Below are 22,556 nucleotides of genomic sequence, written 5' to 3' on the forward strand. Positions count from 1 at the left end.
GCTAATGTAATTATGATGTGCCTTGGTGTGTTCCTTCTTGGGTCCACCTTCTTTGGGACTCTCTGAGCTACATGGATTTCCTGGAAGTCTATTTCCTTTGCCAGACTGGGAAAGTTCTCCTTTATTATTAGTTCACATAAGTTTTCCACTTGCTCTTCTTCATCCCCTTCTGGTACCCCTATAATTTGGATGTTGGAATGTTTAAAGATGTCCTGGAGGTTCCTAAGCCTCTTCTCATTTTTTTGAATTCTTGTTTCTTCATTCCTTTCTGTTGGGTCATTTTTTCCTTCCTTCTGGTCCACTCCATTGATTTGAGTCCCAGTTTCTTTTCCATCACTATTGGTTTCCTGCGCATTTCCCTTCATTTCACTTAGTGTAGCCTTCATTTGTTCCTCTGATTTGTGACTAAAATCAACCAGTTCTGTGAGCATCCTGATCACCAGTGTTTTGAATTGTGCATCTGATAGGTTGGCTATCTGTTGGTTGCTTAGGAGTATTGGCTCTGGGGCTTTGAGCTGTTCTTGAGGCATAATGTTTTGGTCTGTTTGTGCCTGTAATGTATGAGGGGCGTAGCCTTAGGTGTTCACCAGGGTGGGGCGACCCAGGTCACTGGGTTGTGACGCTGTATGTGGGGGCAAGGTCAGAGAGGGGCAGTGGTGTTTGTTCCACTCTCTCTTGGATTTCCATCCCCTCTGCTGCTTCCCACAGGTAAACCAGGCCCCCCTGGTGCCGGCTCCCAGGTGTGTGGGCCTGTGCACCTTACAGGACCCTGTGGGTCTCTCCAACAAACTCTCTGTGAGCCTTGGAGCTTCTCCCGGCACCTCAACCCCCAAAGTTTTTCCAGTTGGTGGTTTGGGTCTTTAATTCCCGTCACTGGGGCCCTAGCCTGTGTGGTCTGTCTCACTGCTTGCTCCTTGGCCTGGTTTATCTGAGTATGAATGTGTGACCGTGGTCAGCCAGCCGCCTTGCACCCCCACTGTGTCTGCCCTTTGCCACCCCACGCCTGGGATCCGCCAACCGCCGCCTGTGCACCTGGGTCGGTCTGGCCACTTTTTCCTGCCCATCCCCACTCCGCCAGCCGCTGACTCTGCCCCTCTTACTGGTCTGGCTGAAGGGTTCATTGTCGTCTGACTTCCATACAGTTCAATTTTCTGTGTTTTGGTTGTGTTTTTGTTATTAAAACTGTTGTCTTTAAACTTGGTTGTGCAAGGAGGCACAGTGTTTCCACCTACACCTCCATCTTGGCCGGAAGTCCTTGCCAGATATTTTAAACTAGGGGCTGCTCAGGGTGGGCAAGTATTTGATAATACACAAACTCAACCAACTTGTAATTCCTGCCACTCTGTTAGATACTCCATGACAAGCACAGAGGGCTTTATTTAGTAGTTTAGTATGTGGTTTTAGAATCTATATTTTTTACGAACTACTTCTGTTGATTTTGATCAGATAGTTCTGGATAACATTCTCAAAAATAAGCATCGTACTGGTCAGATGGCTCAGTTGGTTGGAGCCTTGTCCTGTACACTAAAAGTCTGCAAGTTCGATCCCCAGTCAGGACACATACAGGAGGCAGCCAGTTGATGTTTTTTCTCTCACATAGATCTTTGTCTCTGTCTGTGTATTCCTTCCTCTCTCTAAAATCAATGAACATATCCTCAGGTGAGGAGTAACTTAAAAAGTTGTAAAAATAAGCATGTATCAGGAGCACTTGGGGCATACTATAAAAGTGTGCATGCCGGGGGCCCAGCCCCAGAGATTGAGATCCTGTTAGGAAACCAACACTGAGAGGAATGAAAAAATCAAAACAATTAAATGCTAAATAAATTGTAGGTCGGTAATAAATGTATCTTCTTTGATTCAGCTGCCCAGTATGGTAGAAATTTGGTGTGAGTTAGAGAAGTCCTGAACTTATGGAAGAAGTGAGACCTTGGGCTTGGTAGGGAAGAGGATTTAGACACAGGCCTAGAGGAGCAGGGAAAGGCCTTTAGTCACTGGGGTGTGGGAAGAGCAGAGGCTGAGCACATGTGCAAAGGCACTCAAAAGTTTGGTGGAGTGGGAGTGAGAGATGAGCATGACTGTACAAAATGCATAGATTCACGTTGTTTGTTCTTAGCCTGTAGGTTCAGAGAGGAGTTGGAGTGGTGTGTGATAAATGTCACTTATTGGCTGTGTGGGTTCTTCTGCTGAGACAGCTCTTCACTCCTGATCAGTACCCGTGAGTGGCTGATAAATTGACTGGAAGCATGCCTTCCTCTCTTCTCTTGGTTCTGTTGGGTTGGCCAAAAAGTCCATATGGTTGGTTTTTTCCAGAAAATAAAAGACACATTTATCATTTTCACCAATAATTTTATTGATCTGGATATTTTGAGTATGTCAGCCATCTCCTGCATGGTAGAATGTTGGTTGTTCTCAATTACTATCTCGATTTGATCTCTCTCAACTTCGGTTGGTCTACCTGACCATGGAGCATCATCAATGAGAAATCTCCAGCCCTAGCTGGTGTAGCTCAGTGGATTGAGCACGGGCCTGTGAAGCAAAGGGTCACTGGTTCGATTCCCAGTCAGGGCACATGCCTGGGTTGCGGGCCAGTTCCCAGTAGGGGTCACATGAAAGGGAACCACACATTGATGTTTCTGTCCCACTCCTTCTCCTTTCTTTCCTCCTCTCTAAAAGTAAATAAATAAAATATTTTTTTAAAAAATAAATCTCCAGCATGAAACTTCGCAAACCATATAAAAATATATTTTATTGATTATGCTATTACAGTTATCCCAATTTTTTACCCTTTTATACTGCACTCCCTGCACCCCCCTACCTTCCACCATTCCCTTCCCCTTAGTTCATGCCCATGGGTTGTACATCTCTGGCTCCTACATTTCCTACACTATTTTTAACCTCCCCCTGTCTATTTTATCCCTACCAGTTATGCTTCTTATTTCCTGTACCTTTCTGCTCCCGTTCTCCCCGACCCTGCTGATAGCCCTACATGTGACCTCCGTTTCTGTGATTCTGTTCCTGTTCTAGTTGTTTGCTTAGTTTTTTGTTTAGGTTCAGTTGTTGATACTTACGAGTTTGTTGTCATTTTACTGTTCATAGTTTGACACGTTCAGTGTCACAGCACCTTCTCCATACACTGCACAGATTTTCTGCGTTTCACTTGTGTTTTTACTTTTCTTTAAATAATGAAGCATAAATATGCCAAAAATGTTGCTTATTTTCTTCCATCTTCAATATTAAAATAGCTACACAAAAGTTCACTGATTTTGATAAGTTTTTTAAAAAATTAACCAAAGACACTGAAATAGAGAACAGGCTGACAGTGACCAGAGGGGAGAGGGGAGGGAATTTCAGGGGAAAAGGGGAAGAAGGGTTTATAGGAACAAATATGAAGGACACATGGACAAAAACTAAGGGGGGTGGAAATGGGAGGGAGGTGGGGCGGGCTGGGGGGTGGGCTGGAATGGGAGTAAATGACAGAAAACTGTACTTGAACAAAATAAAATTTTTAAAAATTTTTAAAAATTTTAAAAAGCAAGCTGATATGACAGGTGTCACAATAAAATCTAACAAATTGTTTCAAATAAAGTTAAAGACAGCTAAGTGCTACTAGAGCCATCTTACTGGAAAAAACAAACAAACTTTTTGGCCAACCCAATATTTGTATTTATCCCAAGAGTAGAACTTATTTAAGAAAAATCAACTCCAATAGAGAAGATTGAGTTCCAAAAGTACTCTTAAGGTTTATTTTATTCTTTAAAAAATTAAATTTTTTTAGAGGGGTAAGAGAGAGAGAGAAACATCAATGTGAGAGAGAAACTGGTTGCCTCTCGTACACACCCCAACTGTAGGGAGGTACCAAATCTGCAACCCAGGCTTGTGCCCTTACTGGGAATTGAACTGGTGATGTTTCGCTTTGCGGGATGATGCCCAACCAACTGAGCCACACTGGTCAGGGCATTCTTAAAGTTTATTTTTGATATTTAACAAAGGTAGGTTTCAGAGGGAACTAAAATTAATAATGTATTAAATGTTTTATTCATTCAATCAGGTCACTGGGCTGGGCTTTGGTTCCTGCCATGGAGGACCCCTGTCTTGTACCTGGAGAAATATGATTACAATGGCAGTGATGGAGTCTTACCCAGAATGCCAGGCCAAGGGTGAAGGAGGATTAGCTAATTGAATAGAGGTATCAGGGTCTGGAAAGGCTTCACATAGAAGGCATATCTAAACAGATTCTTTTCTTTTTTTTTTATCCTCACCCAAGAACATTTTTTTTCTTTTTTTTTCTTTTAGAGAGAGAGAAAGGGAGAAAGAAATATCAATGCCAGAGAGAAGCATCGATTGGTTACCTCCCATATGCGTACATGCCCAGACTGGGGATCTTATGTGCACACAGACCAGGGCCCAGGAATCCTAAGCACCTGGACCGGGGATCTCACATGCCCAGACAAGTGAGTGAACCCACAACCTAGGTATGTACCCTGACCGGGAATCCTTTGGTTATGGGATGATGCTCCAACCAATTGAGCCGTACCAGCCAGCGTCTAAGCAGATTCTTGAAGATTGAGTTGGAGTTGGCCAGCTGAGGAGAGGAAGTGTACCAGGAAATGATAAAGTGTATGAACAGTCAGATTTGCAGTAGAAAATGTGGCATGATTAGAGTTGGAAGGAGCTTGGTCCAGGAGTTCAGGATGCCTGAAGTGAAGCTGAGGCCGGAGAGGTATATGCAGGGGCTAGATCATAATGTCTCACAGGCCATGTTGAAGGGTTGGGTTTTGTTATGAAGGCAACGCGGAGCTGTCAAAGTTTTAAGCAATGTTGTTTTGTGTTCATTGTGGCTGCAGTGTGAAGAGGATTGAAGTATGATGGATTGAAGAGGGCAAGGGCAGAGTTGGAGAGGCAAGAGATGTTGAAAGGCTGGTCTTGAACAGGAGCGGGGGATAGAGAGAAAAGGACAGATGCGGGGAATTTAAAAGGCAAGTACCAAAGCACTTGGTGGCCACTTGAGGTTTGGTAGAGGAGAGAGTTCTGACAGTGAATGGATGGTGGGATATGGAAAAGAAAACAGTTTGGTGGGGAAGATGGTGAGTTCATTTAGGGAATATATTGACTTTGAGGTGTTTGTGGGACAGCCAAGTGAGATGTCCAGTTAGAGAGGCAAGAGATGTTCAGTTGGAGAGTGAAGTCTGAAGCTCAGGGAAGTATGGACGAGACAGTGGTGTAAATGGGAAAAGATGACTTGGATGTTGTGGTCCTGGGCTGATTTAATCTCCAAAGCATTTCTCAAAGCATCTGCTATTTTCTACATCTCTCCCATCACCTTGGTTCAGGCCACTATTGTCTTCTAACTGGTCTGTCTACTTCCATAGCAGTCCATTTTTATGTAGCCGACAGTGTGATCTTTTAAAAATGAGGTAGAAATTTGTCATTTCCCTGCATAAAACCTATCACCACTGACTTCCCATTGTCCTTCCAGTAGATTCAGATTTCTTCCCATGGCTGTGAGGCCCTTCATGACCTCATCCCGGCTGGCCGGCCTCTCCACACACATCTTGAGTCACACTTCCCCCTCCCTTGCCCACACTGTAGCTGCACTGGCTTCTTCAAGGCCGCACATAGACTTCTCTGTTTTATTGTGTGCCTACTTCTTTCTCTTTTCCCACCTTTGTTCATGCTGCTCTTTCTGCCTGGATTGCCATCCCCTAGCCCTTGGCCCAGCTAACTCATCTTTCAGATTTTAACTCAGGTGTTATTCAGAGGAGCCTTCCCTGACCTCCTGAGCTGTGTTAGAGCCATCCTGCATTTTTCTTTTCTAGCACTTAACACAATTTGTTATAATTTCCTTCTGTGTTTGTTTATTATCTATCTCGATATAAGCTGTGAGGGCAAAGTTGATCCTGTGTTTGTTTATCAATACACCCCCAGGGTCAGACAGTCCTGAGCATTTGGTCAGATTGTTGAATGAATGAAGGTCATAATCTATTGTGAAAAAGTTTCAATTTTTACACCATCACAGAATAAATAGGATTGTGATTCAAGCTTTACAACATATGTATCTGATTTCATCTACTTTTGATACTCTATTACATTTTTAAAAAATACTCTTGTTATCCAAAGCCATTTTTTCATTGCTTTTAGAGAAAGAGGAAGGGAGCGAGAAACATCGATGTGTGAGAGAAACACTGATTGGCCGCCTTATTGTCTGCACCCCAGCCTGCAGCCTGGGTGTGTGCCCTGACCAGGAGTCAAACCTGAGGCCTTCTTCTGGTCTGTGAGTTGACACTCCAGCCAACTGAACCACACCAGCCAGGGCTGGACTATTACATTTTTAACTATTATTAAATACTCTTTGCCTCTGAGAGGTTGGGACAGTAAAATTTCAGATCAAATCTTAAGTGTATTTTTCCTCCCTGTTGCACTAGGGTGACTCCAGGTAGCATGGCCTGACCCATTGTCAGTCTGACAATGGATGTGGCTGTTACTGAGTTTTGAAATTGTAAAAGCTGATCATTATTCCCATGAGCTGGGCAGGATAGCCACCTTTTCCTTCAGCCCTGATTTAGGAAATGTCCTAACACAAGCTGTTTGCATTGCAGCTGTGGGAAAGTCCACCTTTGTGAAGTTACTCAAGAAAACGTACCCCGAGTGGCACGTAGCTACAGAACCTGTAGCAACATGGCAGAACGTCCAGGCTGCTGGCACGCAAAAAGTAAGTTTTCAGTTGTTGGGTGCTTGGCAGGCATGAGTGAGTAAACTAATTGTAATAATCTGATTTTCTCTGAGGGGGTGAGATAGCCCAGTTTAGTCTTCTTTTTAAAATACCTTCATTCCAGCGCACAGACCACGTATAGAAGAGAAAATATGACTTGTTTGAATATGCTTAGTGTTCATTTTTGTGGTTATTACATGTCTACATAAGTAACTGTTTCTGTTCTGTGTGGTTTCCCAAAGCATGTCCAGCCATTCTGGCTTTGAGGATTAATTTTGTCCTTCCTATCTGTAAGTATATTACTGAGTCTCACCGTCAAGATTAACAGTTAATTAAAGTGATTTTAACTATTTATGAAGTCTTAAAAATTGGAAAGGACCTTAGAGAGCATCTTATCACACTTTGAGTCAATGCAGATATAACTAACATTTATAAACTACCTACTATGTACCAGGCACAGTACTGTGCCAAGCACCGTACATTTCGTTTATATGTCATGGCTTAGACCTTTGTTACAGCTCTGCCACTTTGGGAAAGGCTGTGGGGCTGGTTTCAAGTCCAGCCACTTCGGTATGAGTAAGGAAATACCAGTCTGGACGTGAACCTTAGAGGTAGCCGAGGGAGCGGTAGCACCATGCCTTGGTTGCCACAGGCTCCTCCTCTAGCCAATGGGAGCATTCACTGAGTGGCTCACTCTGGTTTTTAACAACTAATTGTTAGAAAGTTCTTGTATGAACCACTTTGCATACTGTGACTGACTCTATCTGAGTTATTGGTCCAACTTTTGCTTCTTAAGCCTCCTAACTTTTCCACGTGGCAACTCTTCATATAGTTAGTTGAAGGTAGTGGTTTGCCTCCTCTTTTTCCCCCTTAAGTCTTCTCTCTTTCAAGCCAAACACCATGTTCCTACAGATTATTCCTTATTCTGAAGTCAGTTTGTCCATTGTGTTAGTTTTCCACTAAAAGTCCACACATTGTTTGGTACTTTGTCCTTTAAGAGATGAACTGTAATTCTCTCCTTTAGTGTGAGCCAGACTTAGTAACTTGCGTCTAATGACTAGAGTGTGGCATGAATAACAGAGTGTGACTTTCTGCATCACTCCTGCTCACTTTTGGCTCTGGGGATGCCAGCCACTCTGTGCTGAAGCGTCCCCTCCAGTGAAGAGACCCACACAGCAAGCGTCCGAGTCCTATGTGTTGTCACAACAAAGCTGACAACAGCTGTGTGGGTGAATCTTCTTGGAAGTGGATCCTTTTCCCTGGTCAGGTCCTCAGATGGCTGTACCCTCAGCCAAAATCCTGACTGCAACCTCATGAGAAACCCTAGGCAGAACTGCCCAGCTAAGCCGGGTCCCGAATTCCCTGCCTACAGAAACTGAGGTAATCAGTGCTTTCGAGCCACTAAGTTTTGGCACAACTTGTTATGCGGCAACAGATAACTAGTACTCCCATAATCCCATTATCCAGAGGTAAAATTAACATTTTGTCCTTTTAGACTTTTTCCTAGAGGAAAAATATATATATACACACTTACATAAATGTATAAAACTTTACTCTCTTTAATCAAAAATTGTGATTGTTCTGACCAGTGTGGCTCAGTGGATTGGGCATCATCCCACCAACCAAAAATTGTGACTGTCACCTACACATCACTTTATATACAAGGTCATCCTTTCATAGTAATGTCTTTAATGGTGGCAATATACTGCATAATATGATATACTCTCAGTTATCCAGTCTTTTATTTAAATATTTAGTTTTTAGTTTCTCCCTATTATAAATAATGTTACAATAGTTAATATCCTTGTAGCTACATTTTTAAAAAAGATTTTATATATTTCTTTTTAGAAGGAAGGGAGGGAGAAAGAGGGAGAGAAACATCAATGTGTGGTTGCATCTAACCTACCCCCCACCAAGGACCTGGCCCACAACCCAGGCATGTGCTCTGACTGGGAATCAAACTGGCAACCCTTTGGTTCACAAGCTGGTTCTCAGTACACTGAGCCACACCAGCCAGGGCTTTATTCTTTTTAATAGCCAAATTTTGTGCCTCTTTTTATTTTCTTATGATAATCTAGAACTGGAATTTTAATGTACAGAAATAATGCATCTTGTTGACATTTTTTATATAATTTCCAAATTGTTTTGTTCAGAAAAAATTTTCTTCCCATGCTTTCAGCAACACTAGGTGTTGTTTTTCATCTTCGCTAATGGAGTGGCAAGAAAATGGTGTGTTGTTTTATTTTACATTTATTTCTTTGATTGCCAATGAACTGAGTATCTTTTTATGTTTATCAGCCATTTATTACTATTCTTTAGTTTCAGTATCTTCACTCTCTGTCATATACTGCTGGTACTTTCCCCAGTCCATTACTTTTTATCTTTGTAGATGATGTATTTTTCAATATAATATTTATAAAGTTTTTATGTACTCATATCTGTCTCTTCATTAGTTGCTGCCTTTGTTAAAATTTAAAAAGACCTCTCACTGACCAAGATTACAAAAATATGCACCTACATTTCTTTCTCTTGCTTTTATGGTTTCACTCTTATGTTTATTTTAAAACTTATACAAGTTTAGGGAGTGCCCTTCTTCTTGCTACTTGGAGTGCTGCCTGATTCATGATTGTTAATAAGGTCAATTAGGTCTTCAAAAAACAAAATTTATAGGTGTCTAATTTACCCCAAGTAGTTTTTTACTTGTCCCAGTACCATTCTTTTTCTTATTTTTGAACTTTTTAAAACATTTTTTAATTTATTTTTAGAGAAAGGGGAAGGAAGGGAGAAAGAGAGAGAGGGAAACATCAGTGTGTGGTTTCCTCTCACACCCCCCCCACTGGGGACCTGGCCTGCAACCCAGGCATGTGCCCCGACTGGGAATTGAACTGGCGACCCTTTGGTTCAAAGGCTGGCACTCAATTCACTGAGCTACACCAGCCAGGGCTATTTACTTGTCCCAGTACTATTCTTGCTTGGTTTATCCCTTAGTGGTTATACATTTTGTTGTTACTGTGACTGCAATCTTTTTTCCCATCAGCTTTTTCAATCTGGTTATTGCTTTTTGTTTTTTTGAATTAGTTAAATTTTGGGGGGTGACATTTGTTAATAAGATAATATAGTTTTTTTAAGTATACATTTCCACAATATATAATCTGTACATTGCATTGTGTGTCCATCACCCAAAGTCAATCATCTTCGGTCACCATATACTTGGCCTCCTTTACCTTTTACTGCTCCCATGTCAATTCCCTCTGGTAACCACCATACTGTTTTCTGTGTCTGTGAGTTTCAGTTTTATGTCCCACATATGAGTGGACTCATGTAGTTCTTAGCTTTCTCTGACTCACTTATTTCACTCAGCATAGTATTCTCAAGTTCTATCCATTTTGCAAATGGCAGTATTTCATCTTTTCTTATGGCTGAGTAGTATTCCATAGTATATATGTACCACATCTTCTTTATCCAGTCGTTTACTGAGAATCCTCTACTGAAGGACACTCTCCGTGTCTTGACCACTGTGAACGATGCTGCAGTGAACATAGAGGTGCGTATATCTTTGAGAATAAATGTTTTTGAGTTTTTCTAGTAGGTGCCCAGAAGAGAGATTACCAGGTCATATAACTGTATTGTTAATTTTTTCAGGGACCACAATACTGTTTTCCATAGTGAACAAGGGCTCCTTTTTCTCAACATGCTCTCCAATACTTGTCATTACCTGTCTTGTTAATAACAGCCATTCTAACAGGTGTGTGGTGGTACCTCATTGCAGTTTTTATTTACACTTCCCTAAGAGCTAGTAAAATTCAGCATCTTTTCACATATCTGTTGGCCATTTGTATGTTTATTGGGAAAAGTGCCTGTTCGGATCCTCTGCCCATTTTTTAATTGGATTGTTTGTTTGCTTGGTTTGGAGTGGTATGAGTTCTTTATGTATTTTGGATTTTAACCTCTGTCAGAGCTGTTGCTTGCAAATATCTTCTCCCATTTGGTTGGTTACTTTTTGTTTTGTTATGGGTTTCTTTTGCCGTGTAAAGCTTTTTAGTCTGATACAGTCCCATTCCTTTATTTTTGCCTTTACTTCCCTTGCTTTTGCGGTCAAATTCATAAAATCCTCTCTTAGGACCAAGGTCCATAAGTTTAGTACCTATGTCTTCTATGTAATTTATTGTTTCAGATTTTACATTTCAGTCTTGGGTCCATTTTGAATAGATTTTTGTACATGGAGACAAGCTGTAGTCTATCTAGTTTTATTCTTTTGCATGTGGCTTTCCAATTTTCCCAGCACCATTTATTGAAGAGGCTTTATTTTCTCCACTGTGTGTTTTTGGCTCCTTTGTCAAAAATTATCTGCCCATATACATGTGGTTTTGTTTCTGCTGCATTCCTGTTTACTAACAATGAAATTTCAGAAAGAGAAATGAAAAATACAATTCCTTATGCAATTGCAACAAAAAGAATAAAATACCAAGGAATAAACTTAACCAAGGTTGTGAAGGACCCATATAACGAAAACTGTAAATTATTTTTATTAAAAGAGATTGAAAAAGACACAATGAAATGGAAAGATATTCCATGTTCATGGATTGGAATAATCAACATAGTTAAAATGCCCACGTTACCCAAAGCAATATGCAGATTTAATGCAATCCCCATCCAAATCCCAATGATATTTATTTTTTTAAAAAAATTTTAAACCATCAGGTTTATATGGAAGCACAAAAGATCCCAAATTGCCAAAGTAATCATCAGAAAAAACAAAGCTGGAGGCTTCACGCTGCCTGCCTTCAAATTATAGTACAGAGAAACATTAATCAAAACAGCATAGTACTCCTGGCTGGTGTAGCTCCATGGATTTAGCACGGGCCTGCGAACCACACAATCACCATTCAATTCCCAGTCAGGGCACATGTCTGGGCTGCAGGCCAGTTCCCAGCAGGGGACTCACAAGAGGCAACCATACATTGATATTTCTCTCCTTCTCTCCCCCTCTAAAGATAAATAAATAAAGTAAATAAATAAACAACAAAAAAGCATGGTACTGACAGAAAATCACACACAGGGTTATTGTTATGTTAAAGGAAAGCAGTCAATTGTTGTATTTGTGTGACAATTCTCATGTCAATTGTTTTTTGGGCTTTTTTTTTTTGCTCTATTTGCTTACCTCTTCTATAATTTCTAATCATTTGTAAAACTTTTCCAATATTCATCTCATTTCTATTTTCTTGTTTTCTTTCATTGGGCAAAAGCTCCAGAACAACATTAATTAATAGTGGTAGTCACCCTTATTTTGTTCTATCTTTAGTCCAACTACCTATACTGTATCAATATTGTTCTAGGATTATTGCTTATTTCAATAGAACACATGGAGGAGGATTTTCCCATTACCAGGATATTAACTTTTTTTAAAAATCAGAATCAGATGTTGAATTTTCATCACAAGTCTTTTTAACATCTAGCAAAATAACTACCGGGTTCTTCTTAACTCTCTTAGTCATAGATTTGATAATGGCACCATTTTCACATTTCTAGAATGAACTCTTTTGGTCTTAGTTCACTGTTCCATTAATTTACTAATATGTTGTTTGGAATTTTGCATATATATTTGTAAGTTTAATTGGTATTAATATTTGTGTGTACAGTTTTTGACAGGTTTTACCATCAGGGTTATGAAAATCAGTTGAGAAGTTTTGCATCATTTTTAGCATAGGAATTATCTATTCCTTGAAGGTATGGCAGAAATCATTTTTTAAATGCCATGAATTCAGTGTTGTTTGGCAGAAATAGTTATTGGACAACTGTTTATTTCTCAATTATTATTCATGGTGCTTTTTTTTTTTTTTACCTTCTGGAGTCAATTTTGCCTTCTTAGAAAACTTGCCTTGTATTGAGATTTTCACACTTAATCAAGTAAAATTAGTAGGTTTTCTTTAATACTTTAAACTCTTCCAGAATTATTTTTGTCTCATGTTGTGTATTTGAATATTTTGAGGAGGGATAGATTTGATAGATTGTCTATTTGATGTTTTTAAAAGAGAATTAATTAATAGATTTTATTTTTAATTCTGTGGGGGCTTGCATTATTTCTGCCTTTATTCGTTTCTTTCTCAGAATTTCTTTACATTTTTAAAGCTCTTAGGCTTGAATGATTAGTTTGTGTACTCTTCCCTTTTTTTCTGCCTTAATAGTAAAATCATTTGCAACTGGAAGTTTTTTACATGGGATAAGCTTTGGCCTTACGTTCTAGGTTTTGACATACAGGATTTTAACGGAAATTTCTAAAGAGTTTATAATTGTAGTTTTAACTTATTCTTTGCCCAAGAATTATGTTTAAAATATTTTGTATTTTCTGAGTAGATTTTTTGTGAGTGTTACTTTGCAGTTCTAATTTCATTATGGTTAGACAGTGTGGCTTCTATAGTTTCTAGTTGAGAGAACTTACTAAGACTTCGTGGCTTATGTATGATCAGTTTTTTTTATGATCAGTTTTGGTAAATGTGCCATGTGTTATGTAGAATATGTATTACTTGTACAGTACAGAGTTTGATATGACATATTTTACAAATTCTAAGATGCCATTGATCATAAGGTACAATGAATTTAATAACCTTTCTATGGAATAATTAAAATGTGTTAAGTTTAATTTAGTGAACACTATAAGATATATCCCAGTTTCAGATATGTGCAACAAATGATTTAGAATTTTATTCCCAAGTTCTCATTTCTTGGGTCTATTTTTTATTTTAAAATCTGAGAAAAATATGTTATTTAAATTTTTGTGTTTTTATTGTGTTTTGTCCATTTCTCCTTATATTTTAATTGTCTTTGCTCTATACTGATAATATTTCAATGCTTTAATATTCCATATAAAAAGGTTCATGACTTCTTTAGGGAGTCTATTGGTTTATTAGTATTTAAAACAACTCTCCTAGCAGTTAATGCCTTTTTCTTAGTACAGTTTTGCCACATGTGCTGCCTTTTTATTTGCATCTATTGGGTTGACCAAAAAGTCCATTTTTTTTTTCCATAAGATAAATGACACATTTTTTTATTTTCACCAATAACTTTATTGATTTGGAGATTTTGAATATGTTAGCTATCTCCCACTATTGGCTTCTAGTGGGTAGAGGCCAAGCATGCTGCTAAACATCTTCCACTGCATGAGACGGCCCCGCAGCAAAGAATTATTTAGCTAAAATGGCAGTAGTACAAGTAACTTCGCAACTCACTTTTGACACGTTCTGTCAGTCACCGCACCTTCCATACACTGCACGAGTCTTTTAGTCTTTTATTGCATTTCAGTTGCATTTTTTACCTTTCTTGAAATCATAAATCATAAATCACTGAAAATGTTGCATATTTACTCCCATCTTCAATATTAAAATGGTTGTACAAAAATTCATCAATTTTGTTACTTTTTAATGTGTACTTATTTTTTAATAATATATTTTATTGATTATGCCATTATAGTTGTCCTGTTTCCCGGCCTTCATACCCCTCCACCCTGCACACCTCCTCCCACCCACATTCCCCCTCTTTATTTCATGTCCATGTGTCGTAAGTTCTTTGGCTTCTACATTTCTCACACTACTCTTGCCCTTCCCCCTATCTATTTTCTCCCCACTGTCTATGCTACTTTTTCTCTGTACCTTCTCCTCCCCTCTCCTCCTCCCACTCCCCTGTTGCTAACCCTCCATGTGATCTCCTTTTCTGTGGCTCCACTCCTGTTCTAGTTGTTTGCTTAGTTTGTTTTTGTTTTAGGTATGGTTGTTAATAACTGTGAGTTTGCTGATTTTTTATCTTTTTCTTAGATAAGTTCCTTTAACATTTCATATAATAAGGGCTTGGTGATGATGGAGTCCTTGAACTTGACCTTATCTGAGAAGCACTTTATCTGCCCTTCCATTCTAAATGAAAGCTTTGCTGGATAGAGCAATTTTGGATGTAGGTCCTTGCATTTCATGACTTGGAATACTTCTTTCCAGCCCCTTCTTGCCTGTAAGGTCTCTTTTGAGAAATCAGCTGACAGTCTGATGGGAACTCCTTTGTAGGTGACTGTCCCCTTATCTCTTGATGCCTCTAGAATTCTCTCCATCATTTTAATCTTGGCTAATGTAATTATGATGTGCCAGGGTATGTTCCTCCTTGGGTGCAACTTCTTTGGGACTCTCTGAGCTTCCTGGACTTCTTAGAAGTCTGTTTTCTTGGCCAGATTGGGGAAGTTCTCCTTTATTATTCAAATAAGTTTTCCACTTGTTCTTCCTCTTCCCCTTCTGGCACCCCTATAATTTGGATGTTGGAATGTTTAAAGATGTCCTGAAGGTTCCTAAGCCTCTCCTCATTTTTTTGAATTCCTGTTTCTTCATTCTTTTCTGTTTGGTTGTTTCTTCCTTCTGGTCCACTCCATTGATTTGAGTCCCAGTTTTCTTCCCATCACTGTTGGTTCCCTGTGCACTTTCCTTCATTTCACTTAGTGTAGCCTTCATTTTTTCATCTAATTTATGATCACAATCAATCAGTTCTTGTGAGCAGCCTGATCGTCAGTGTTTTGAACTGTGCATCTGATAGGTTGGCTATCTCTTGGTCGCTTAGAATAATTGGCTCTGGGGCTTTGATTTGTTCTTCTGTTTGAGCCATGATTTTTTGGTCAGGTCCCGCCTGTTACATATGAGGGGTAGAGCCTTAGGTTTTCACCAGGGTGGGGCAACCCACATCTCTGGGTTGTGACATTGTATGTGTGGGCAGGGTCAAAGAGACAGCAATGGTGTTTCCTCTGCTCTCTCAAATTTCAGTCCCCTCTGCCACTTTCCACAAGCAAATTGGGCCATTCTGGTGCTGGTTCCCAGGTGGGTCAGTTTGTGTACATTCTAGGACTCTGTGGATCTCTCCAACAAACTCTCCTGTGAGGCTGGGAGTTTCTCCCAGCAACTTTTCAATCGTTGCTTTTAGGCTTTATTTCCCATGGCTGGGGGCCCTGGGTTGCACAGTCTTTCTCGCTGCCCGTTTTTGCCTTGTTTATCTGCATGCAAATGTGTGACTGCAGTCAGCCAACCACCTTGTGCGCTCTGCTCATTTCCTCCCCGCACCTGGAGTTTGCTAGCCCCCCACCAGCAGTGTGCCTGGGTCTGCCAGTCACAACCCCTCTCTGCTGGCCGCCACTCCAACCCTCTTACCAGTCTGGATGAATGGTTGTCGGACTTCCGTACGGTTCAATTTTCTGTCTGTTCTGGTTGTGTTTTTATTTCTAAATATTTGTTGTCCTTAATTTTGGTCGTGCGAGGGGGCACAGTATTTCCATCTATATCTCCATCTTGGCCGGAAGTCCACAGTTTTTGAAAATGCACACTGAGGCCCTGCCTGTTGTGGCTCAGTGGAGTGAGTGCCGGCCTTCAAAACCAAAGGGTTGCCAGTTCACTTCCCAATCAGGGCACATGATTGGGTTGCGGCCAAGTCCTCAGTGCAGGGCACATGAGAGGCAACCACACATTGAAGTTTCTCTCCCTCTCTTTCTCCCTCCCTTCCCCTCTCTCTAAAAATAAATAAATAGAATCTTTTTAAAAAATGCACATTGAGGGGAAAGAAGGGGAAGGGTGAAGTCAAGGAACCAGTACAAAGGACCCACGGACAAAAACAGTGGAGTGGGGGGAGTATTGAACGTGGGAGTGGGGGTGGGTAGGGCATGGGAGAGTAATGGGGACAACTGTAATTGGGCAACAAAGAAATTTTAATAAAATAAAAAACATTTTAAAAAACGCATGCTGATGTGACAGCTATCACAGTACAATCTAACAGAATTGTATCAAGTGAAGTTCAAGACAGACTGAGAGCCAGTAGAGCCATTGTACAGAAAAAACTAAACCAACTTTTTGGACAACCCAATACTTGGTGGATTTTTTTGTCCCTTTGTCTTCAACCAATTTGTCGTCTTGTTTTAGGTTTTATTTTATTTTAGGTGTTTCTTTTGTGAACAGGAGTTTTACTTTTTACCCAATCTTAAGTTTGCCCTTCCTCGGAATTTTTCTTTTTTATTATGATTATGTTTATTTATTCCTGCCATCTTATTTTGTGCTTCCATCTCCATCTTTTTCTTTTTGCTATATTTGAAGTTTTCTTTCATATTCCTCCCCTTCATTCATATGGAAATTGTACTGTTTTGTTTTTAATCCTCAACCAAGAATAGATTTGAGAAAGAGAGAGAGAAATATCCATGTGAGATAGAAACAGATCAGTTGCCATGGGATCAAACCCACAACCAAGGCTTGTGCCCTGACTGGAAATTGAAGCAGTGACCTTTCAGTTCATGGGACAGCACCCACCCCACTGAGTCACACCAGTCAGTGAAGAAAGAAAAGGAAAACCAACCCTATCACTATATTACAATACATACTGGATCTTCTGACTTACATGTATTTTCATTTCTTTCATAATTTTTGCCTTTTTCCCCCTCTAAGTTTAAGGAGAATTTTTAAAATTCTGATATTTTTATTTTTTTTAAAAGATTTTATTTATTTATTTTTAGAGAGGGGAAGGGAGGGAGAAAGAAAGGAAGAGAAATATCAGTGTGTGGTTGCAACTCGAGTGCCCCGTACTGAGGACCTGGCCTACAACCCTGGCATGTGCCCTGACTGGGACTCGAACTTACAACCCTTTGGTTTGCAGTCCGGCACTCAGTCTACTGAGCCATACCAGNTTCATAATTTTTGCCTTTTTCCCCCTCTAAGTTTAAGGAGAATTTTTAAAATTCTGATATTTTTATTTTTTTTAAAAGATTTTATTTATTTATTTTTAGAGAGGGGAAGGGAGGGAGAAAGAAAGGAAGAGAAATATCAGTGTGTGGTTGCAACTCGAGTGCCCCCTACTGAGGACCTGGCCTACAACCCAGGCATGTGCCCTGACTGGGACTCGAACTTACAACCCTTTGGTTTGCAGTCCGGCACTCAGTCTACTGAGCCACACCAGTCAGGGCTAGGGAGAATTTCTTAAGCTGATACTCTGTATGATATTGTCATTAGGTTTACTGCAGTGTACAGTATGGTTACTGTCTTCATTGGGTGTTTTGTTTTAGCAAATCTATTTTTTTCTCCTCTAAGAATGTTCTTTTCATATTGCTCCTTTTTTATGACTGCCTGCTTTTATCAATGTGGCACTCTTTTGAATCTCAATGAGATTCTTCCGTTTTTTCCTGTTCCTGGCAACAGCTGTCTCCTAAGAGGCTGCTTGTCTTGAGCACACAGATTGGTCCTATCCTTTTGAATTGCTGAATATTTTTATAACCAATGATTATTCCTCTATTTGTTTATATGATGGAAGTGATGTTTGCTTTTGTTCTATAGCTGAGATGTTTCTTTCAGAAACTGTGTAGGCCCTGTGCAGTTTTTTGTTCTGGAACAGTCTCCTTTTGGTAGCCCAGGGCTTGCTGGTAGAATAGCCTCTACTTAGTCCTCCTAGTACGCACGTCCATCAGAGCAGAGCCCCGCTCACTCAGTGGGCTGCCGTGCAGTCCCAGAACTGTGCCACACAGCAGTCTGTAGTGACATCAGAGACTCCAGGTGATTCAGATTTGCCCCGCTGCTTCTGCCTCCAGCTCCTAGCTGGGGACCGTTTATGGGGCTGGTGTGTGTTTGTGGTTTGCAGTATCGGAAAGAGGGAAATCATTTTGTGATCCTCTCTGCTCCATCTGTATTGCTCCTCCTGAAGCCTTCCAAAGGGGGAGACCCTTCTTTGGGATGGAATGGTGGTGTTTAGCCAAACTGCACTGCTTGTTATCTAGCCTTCTTTCCCTCCTGTATCTTTGTCTCTACCTGAAATTTCCATCAGAAAATTGTACATATCAGGCCTGTCTGGTGGTGGCTCAGTGTATTGAGTGCCAGCCAGCCTGTGTACCAAAGGGTCACCTAGTCAAGGCGATTCCTAGTCAAGGCACATGCCTGGGTTGTGGGCCAGGTCCCCAGTGCGGGCGAGCAAGAGGCAACTACACATTGATGTTTCTCTCCCTCTCTTTCTCCTTTCCTTCCCCTCTCTATGAAAATAAATAAATAAGATCTTTAAAATTTTTTTCACATATTACTCCACATAGCTTAATGCCTCTTTTTTCCAGAAACTTTCTCAGATTCCTTCCATCATAAATGAACAACCCTTCATCACATGTTCTTCCTTATATCCTGGCTCTTTATATCGTTGTCTCACCCCCTTTCCTTTTGCATTCTGAGCTCCTTGGGTTTTGGAACCTGTCTTGCTCGCCTTTATAGAGAAAAATAGTAGAATGAAGAAGTTAGAGGAAGCCAGGGTTGAGTACCCATTTATTACCTACTTACCGTGAGACCTTGGGCAAGTAAGTTACTTAACCTTTCTGAGTGGACTTTCTCCTCAAGAAAATGAAGTTAACAATTGTACCTACCTCATGAAGCTCTTTGGAAGATTAAATGAGATAACATACCATAGTGAACATTAAAACAAATCTTAGTTTTGTTTTCCGTACCCCTTGTAGCACCTTGCTCACGTAGTCACATAGGCCTTCAGTTAGTGGTGACTACAGATCCACAGTGCTTTCCGCAAAACTCACCTTTGCGCTGAGTCAGTGGTGCAAAGAATCCAGGGCTCCTGAGTGTCCCATACATGCTCCCACCTGCATGTGCTGAGTGAGTGGGTGATCAGATGCCTTTCGTAAAGTCTGTAGAAAGGAGGAGGGTTTTGTTTGTTAAAAAATTGTAGCCCTGCCCTGGCTGGTGTAGCTCAGTGGATTGAGCGCAGGCCTGCGAACCACACGATCACGGTTCGATTCCCAGTCAGGGCACATGCCTGGGTTGCAGGCCAGTTCCCAGCAGGGGACACACCAGAGGCAACCATAAATTGATACTTCTCTCCTTCTCTCCTTCCCTTCCCCTCTATAGATAAGTAAATAAAATCTTAAAAAAAAAATTGTAGCCCTTCTTTGAGAGAGAAAGGATTTTATGTGGATGGTCAGATTTTCAAATAAACAGTTGCTTTCTTGCCTGGGTTAAAGTTTTGTGAAGAAATAGCCACAAATGGAAGCCCAAAAGGGAGGCAACATAGTGTTGCAATGGAAAAAATTATTTCCAAATGGAATTTAGATGGTTGTTGATTGTTAACTCCCCCTCAGACAGTTTCCACAAATCCATTCATAAGTAAGTGATATTCTAATTCTATGTGGGGCCCTTCCTCTGCTCTTCTGTGGTACGTTGAAGGCGACATATCATCTCCCTGTATCAGATTCTTGTCCAGTAAAGTAGGAAAATCCGTTCCTTGATTGTGTAGTGGTGACTAAAGAAAATGTTTGTAATTGCTTCTCTGGTTGATTCTTAAACCTGCAGGGGGGTGGGGAGAACGTAAACACAATGAAGTAAATTTGCCTTCTAGGAAATTCTCTTCTTTTGTCATTTCCCTCTAGGCCTGCGCTACCCCAAATCCAGGGAACTTGCTGGATTTGATGTACCGGCAGCCAGCACGATGGTCCTACACATTCCAGACATTTTCTTTTATGACCCGCCTGAAAGTAGGGCTGGAGCCCTTCCCTGAGAAGCTCTTCCAGGCCAAGGAAGCAGTACAGATCTTTGAGAGGTCTGTGTACAGTGACAGGTAGGACCTTGAACCCGCCACTAGTCAGAAGCCCTGTACTCAGAGCTGTAGGTTTTCTCTTCTTGCTCAGACCCTGCACCACTGTGGTCATTGAACATTGTACTTTTAAAAACTGTCTTCGTTTTTAAGACAACACTGTACAGATTTATTCAGACTTATAATTCCACAGGACTATCATATATGTCAAGAAAGAAAATTATATTTTTCATAAACTAAATGCATTTAATTTCCCACATCGCCACTGATTATGCTTTCCTGTTCTTTTCTGGCACAGAGGCAAGCTGGTAAATGTCTAATAGAATTGTTGCATGCTAAAAGGCACAGAGTAGACACTTAAGAAGCAGTATACATGCTAGGAAACCGAATGAATCAATGGTTATCACCTTGAAGAAGATAGCAGATGGAACTAAAAACTTGTGTTTCTAAAATGATATGAGAGATATAGTCATCTTTTTTTATTATTCTTCAAGAAAGGCTTTCTAAGAAGAAATAGCACATCTGTGAAATTGGCTTCTGTTTCGGATTTACCCATCTTGTTTTTTTAATCCTCACCTGAGGATGTGTTCACTAACTTTAGAGGGAGGAATGTGCGAGAGAGAAACACTGATCGATTGTCTCCACATGCACCACGACTGGGGGTTGAACTGCAGATTTAAAGTGTGACAGTCTGTCTTAAATATCAAAATGGAAAATGCCGCCCTGGCTGGTGTAGCTCAGTGGATTGAGCGCGGACCTGCGAACCACACGATCGCAGTTCGATTCCCAGTCAGGGCACATGCCTGGGTTGCAGGTCAGTTCCCGGTTTCTGGCAGGGGACACACAAGAGGCAACCATACATTGATATTTCTCTCTCTCTCTCTCTCTCTCTCTCTCTCTCTCTCCCCTTCCCTTCCCCTCTAAGATAAATAAATAAAATCTAAAAAAAAAAAAAGGAAAATGCTGCATTTCATTGTCCATTCACTTCAGAAGACACTAAGTCGGTTACCCATTGAATTCCAAGTTAGACAACCTAGTTCTGCTTCTTAGTGGTCCCAAAAAGCCTCCAAAGGAAAAATAAGAGTACATTTTTGTAAATGTCATGTCACTTGTTTTAATGCCACCTAAAATCATGCAAGATATGAAAACAAATCCTGTGGGCTATGCATCCCTTCTCTGTACTCCCAGAAAGCCTCCTCTTTATAAAAGCTAAATTTGTGAATTATCAGTGGTTGGGCTCTAGAGTTTGCTTCTTTTTCACCTGTTGGGTATACTGCTTCCTGTTTTCCTCTCCCCTTTCCACAGCCATGCCCTCTGGACTAGGACGATGAGTTACATAAAATCACCTAGGTTATTTGGAAGTGCACTCGCTGTTGGTCTTTTTATTTCCAGCCCACTAGTAAAGTAGGAATGTGAGAGGCCCCTCAGAAATCAAATTACTACTTTGTTTAGAAGCTACAAGATCTTACCATTTTCATGGAAGACATGAGAATTGATCGCATTATAGGCAGCTACACCATCCTAGAGGGGGCATTTTTAAGACAGAAGGGGTAACTAATTACACATTCTAATCCAGATGGTAATTTAGAACCTTTTCACTCTTAAAAGTTCGTTCATGTGTGCGTTCACTCAGCTCAGATGCCTGGAGTGGCACCCGTGTTCAGGTGGCAGGCAGGGCCCCGGGGCTGTGGCAGGAAACAAAACAGACCCAGTCTCTGCCTTCACAGTGACTGCAGTCTAACAGAGAACTCTGCGACCGCACATGTGCTCTTGTGTTCTGTGTGTTCCAAAGGCGGAACCCAGTCGCTTGGTCCAGTGGATGACAGAGAGGAAGAAACCTGAATCTTCTGTGAGTTAAAGAAACAATAGCTTGTGGTTTTAGAGAGGGACCCTGCCGCCTGGGTCCTTGCAGGGACTCCTTGCAGCCCCTGCATTTGATTTGGGTCGCAGTGGTGCCCCACCCTTGGCGTTCAGTGCCACAGCCTCTGCTCCCACTCTCCCCGGCAGCCCCCACCAGCTTTGGGAAAATAGAGAAGTGCTCAGGAACACAAGGGCTTTTTGTAGGGCTTATTAACAGATAATTAAGTTCTCTTTATAAGATCTTAATTTCCATGTTACCTATGACACAGCTGAAAACATTTTTTCAGGAATTGAGTGACAGAAGTCACCTCTTTTCTTTTTACCTTTAGCTAAAAGGTAGAGTTGGAAGAGTTGACCTCTGGAGCTCTCAGATTGGTGTCTTCATAGCCTAGCAAAGAAGGAGTTAAAATGACTAAGG

The 22,556-nt window shown here is 40.8% G+C and overlaps 1 protein-coding gene across 3 annotated transcripts in view; it reads left to right on the top strand.

Annotated features, from left to right (window-relative positions):
- Positions 1 to 22,556, top strand: part of DGUOK (deoxyguanosine kinase) — a 39,849-nt gene that overhangs the window by 8,928 nt on the left and 8,365 nt on the right. Inside the window, exons 2-3 of one of the 3 annotated variants that reach the window (XM_037064852.1) lie at positions 4,294 to 4,451; positions 20,115 to 20,302. In XM_037064852.1, the coding sequence (XP_036920747.1) occupies positions 4,294 to 4,451; positions 20,115 to 20,302 (346 nt within the window). Of the gene's footprint in view, positions 1 to 4,293; positions 4,452 to 6,596; positions 6,710 to 20,114; positions 20,303 to 22,556 lie in introns of all 3 variants that reach the window. The other 2 variants (XM_037064853.1, XM_037064854.1) reach the window with 2 other exon arrangements.

This window comes from Sturnira hondurensis, unplaced genomic scaffold (assembly GCF_014824575.4).
Source record: "Sturnira hondurensis isolate 20B ecotype Veracruz unplaced genomic scaffold, ASM1482457v3 Scaffold0015596, whole genome shotgun sequence".
NCBI classification, from domain to species: domain Eukaryota; kingdom Metazoa; phylum Chordata; class Mammalia; order Chiroptera; family Phyllostomidae; genus Sturnira; species Sturnira hondurensis.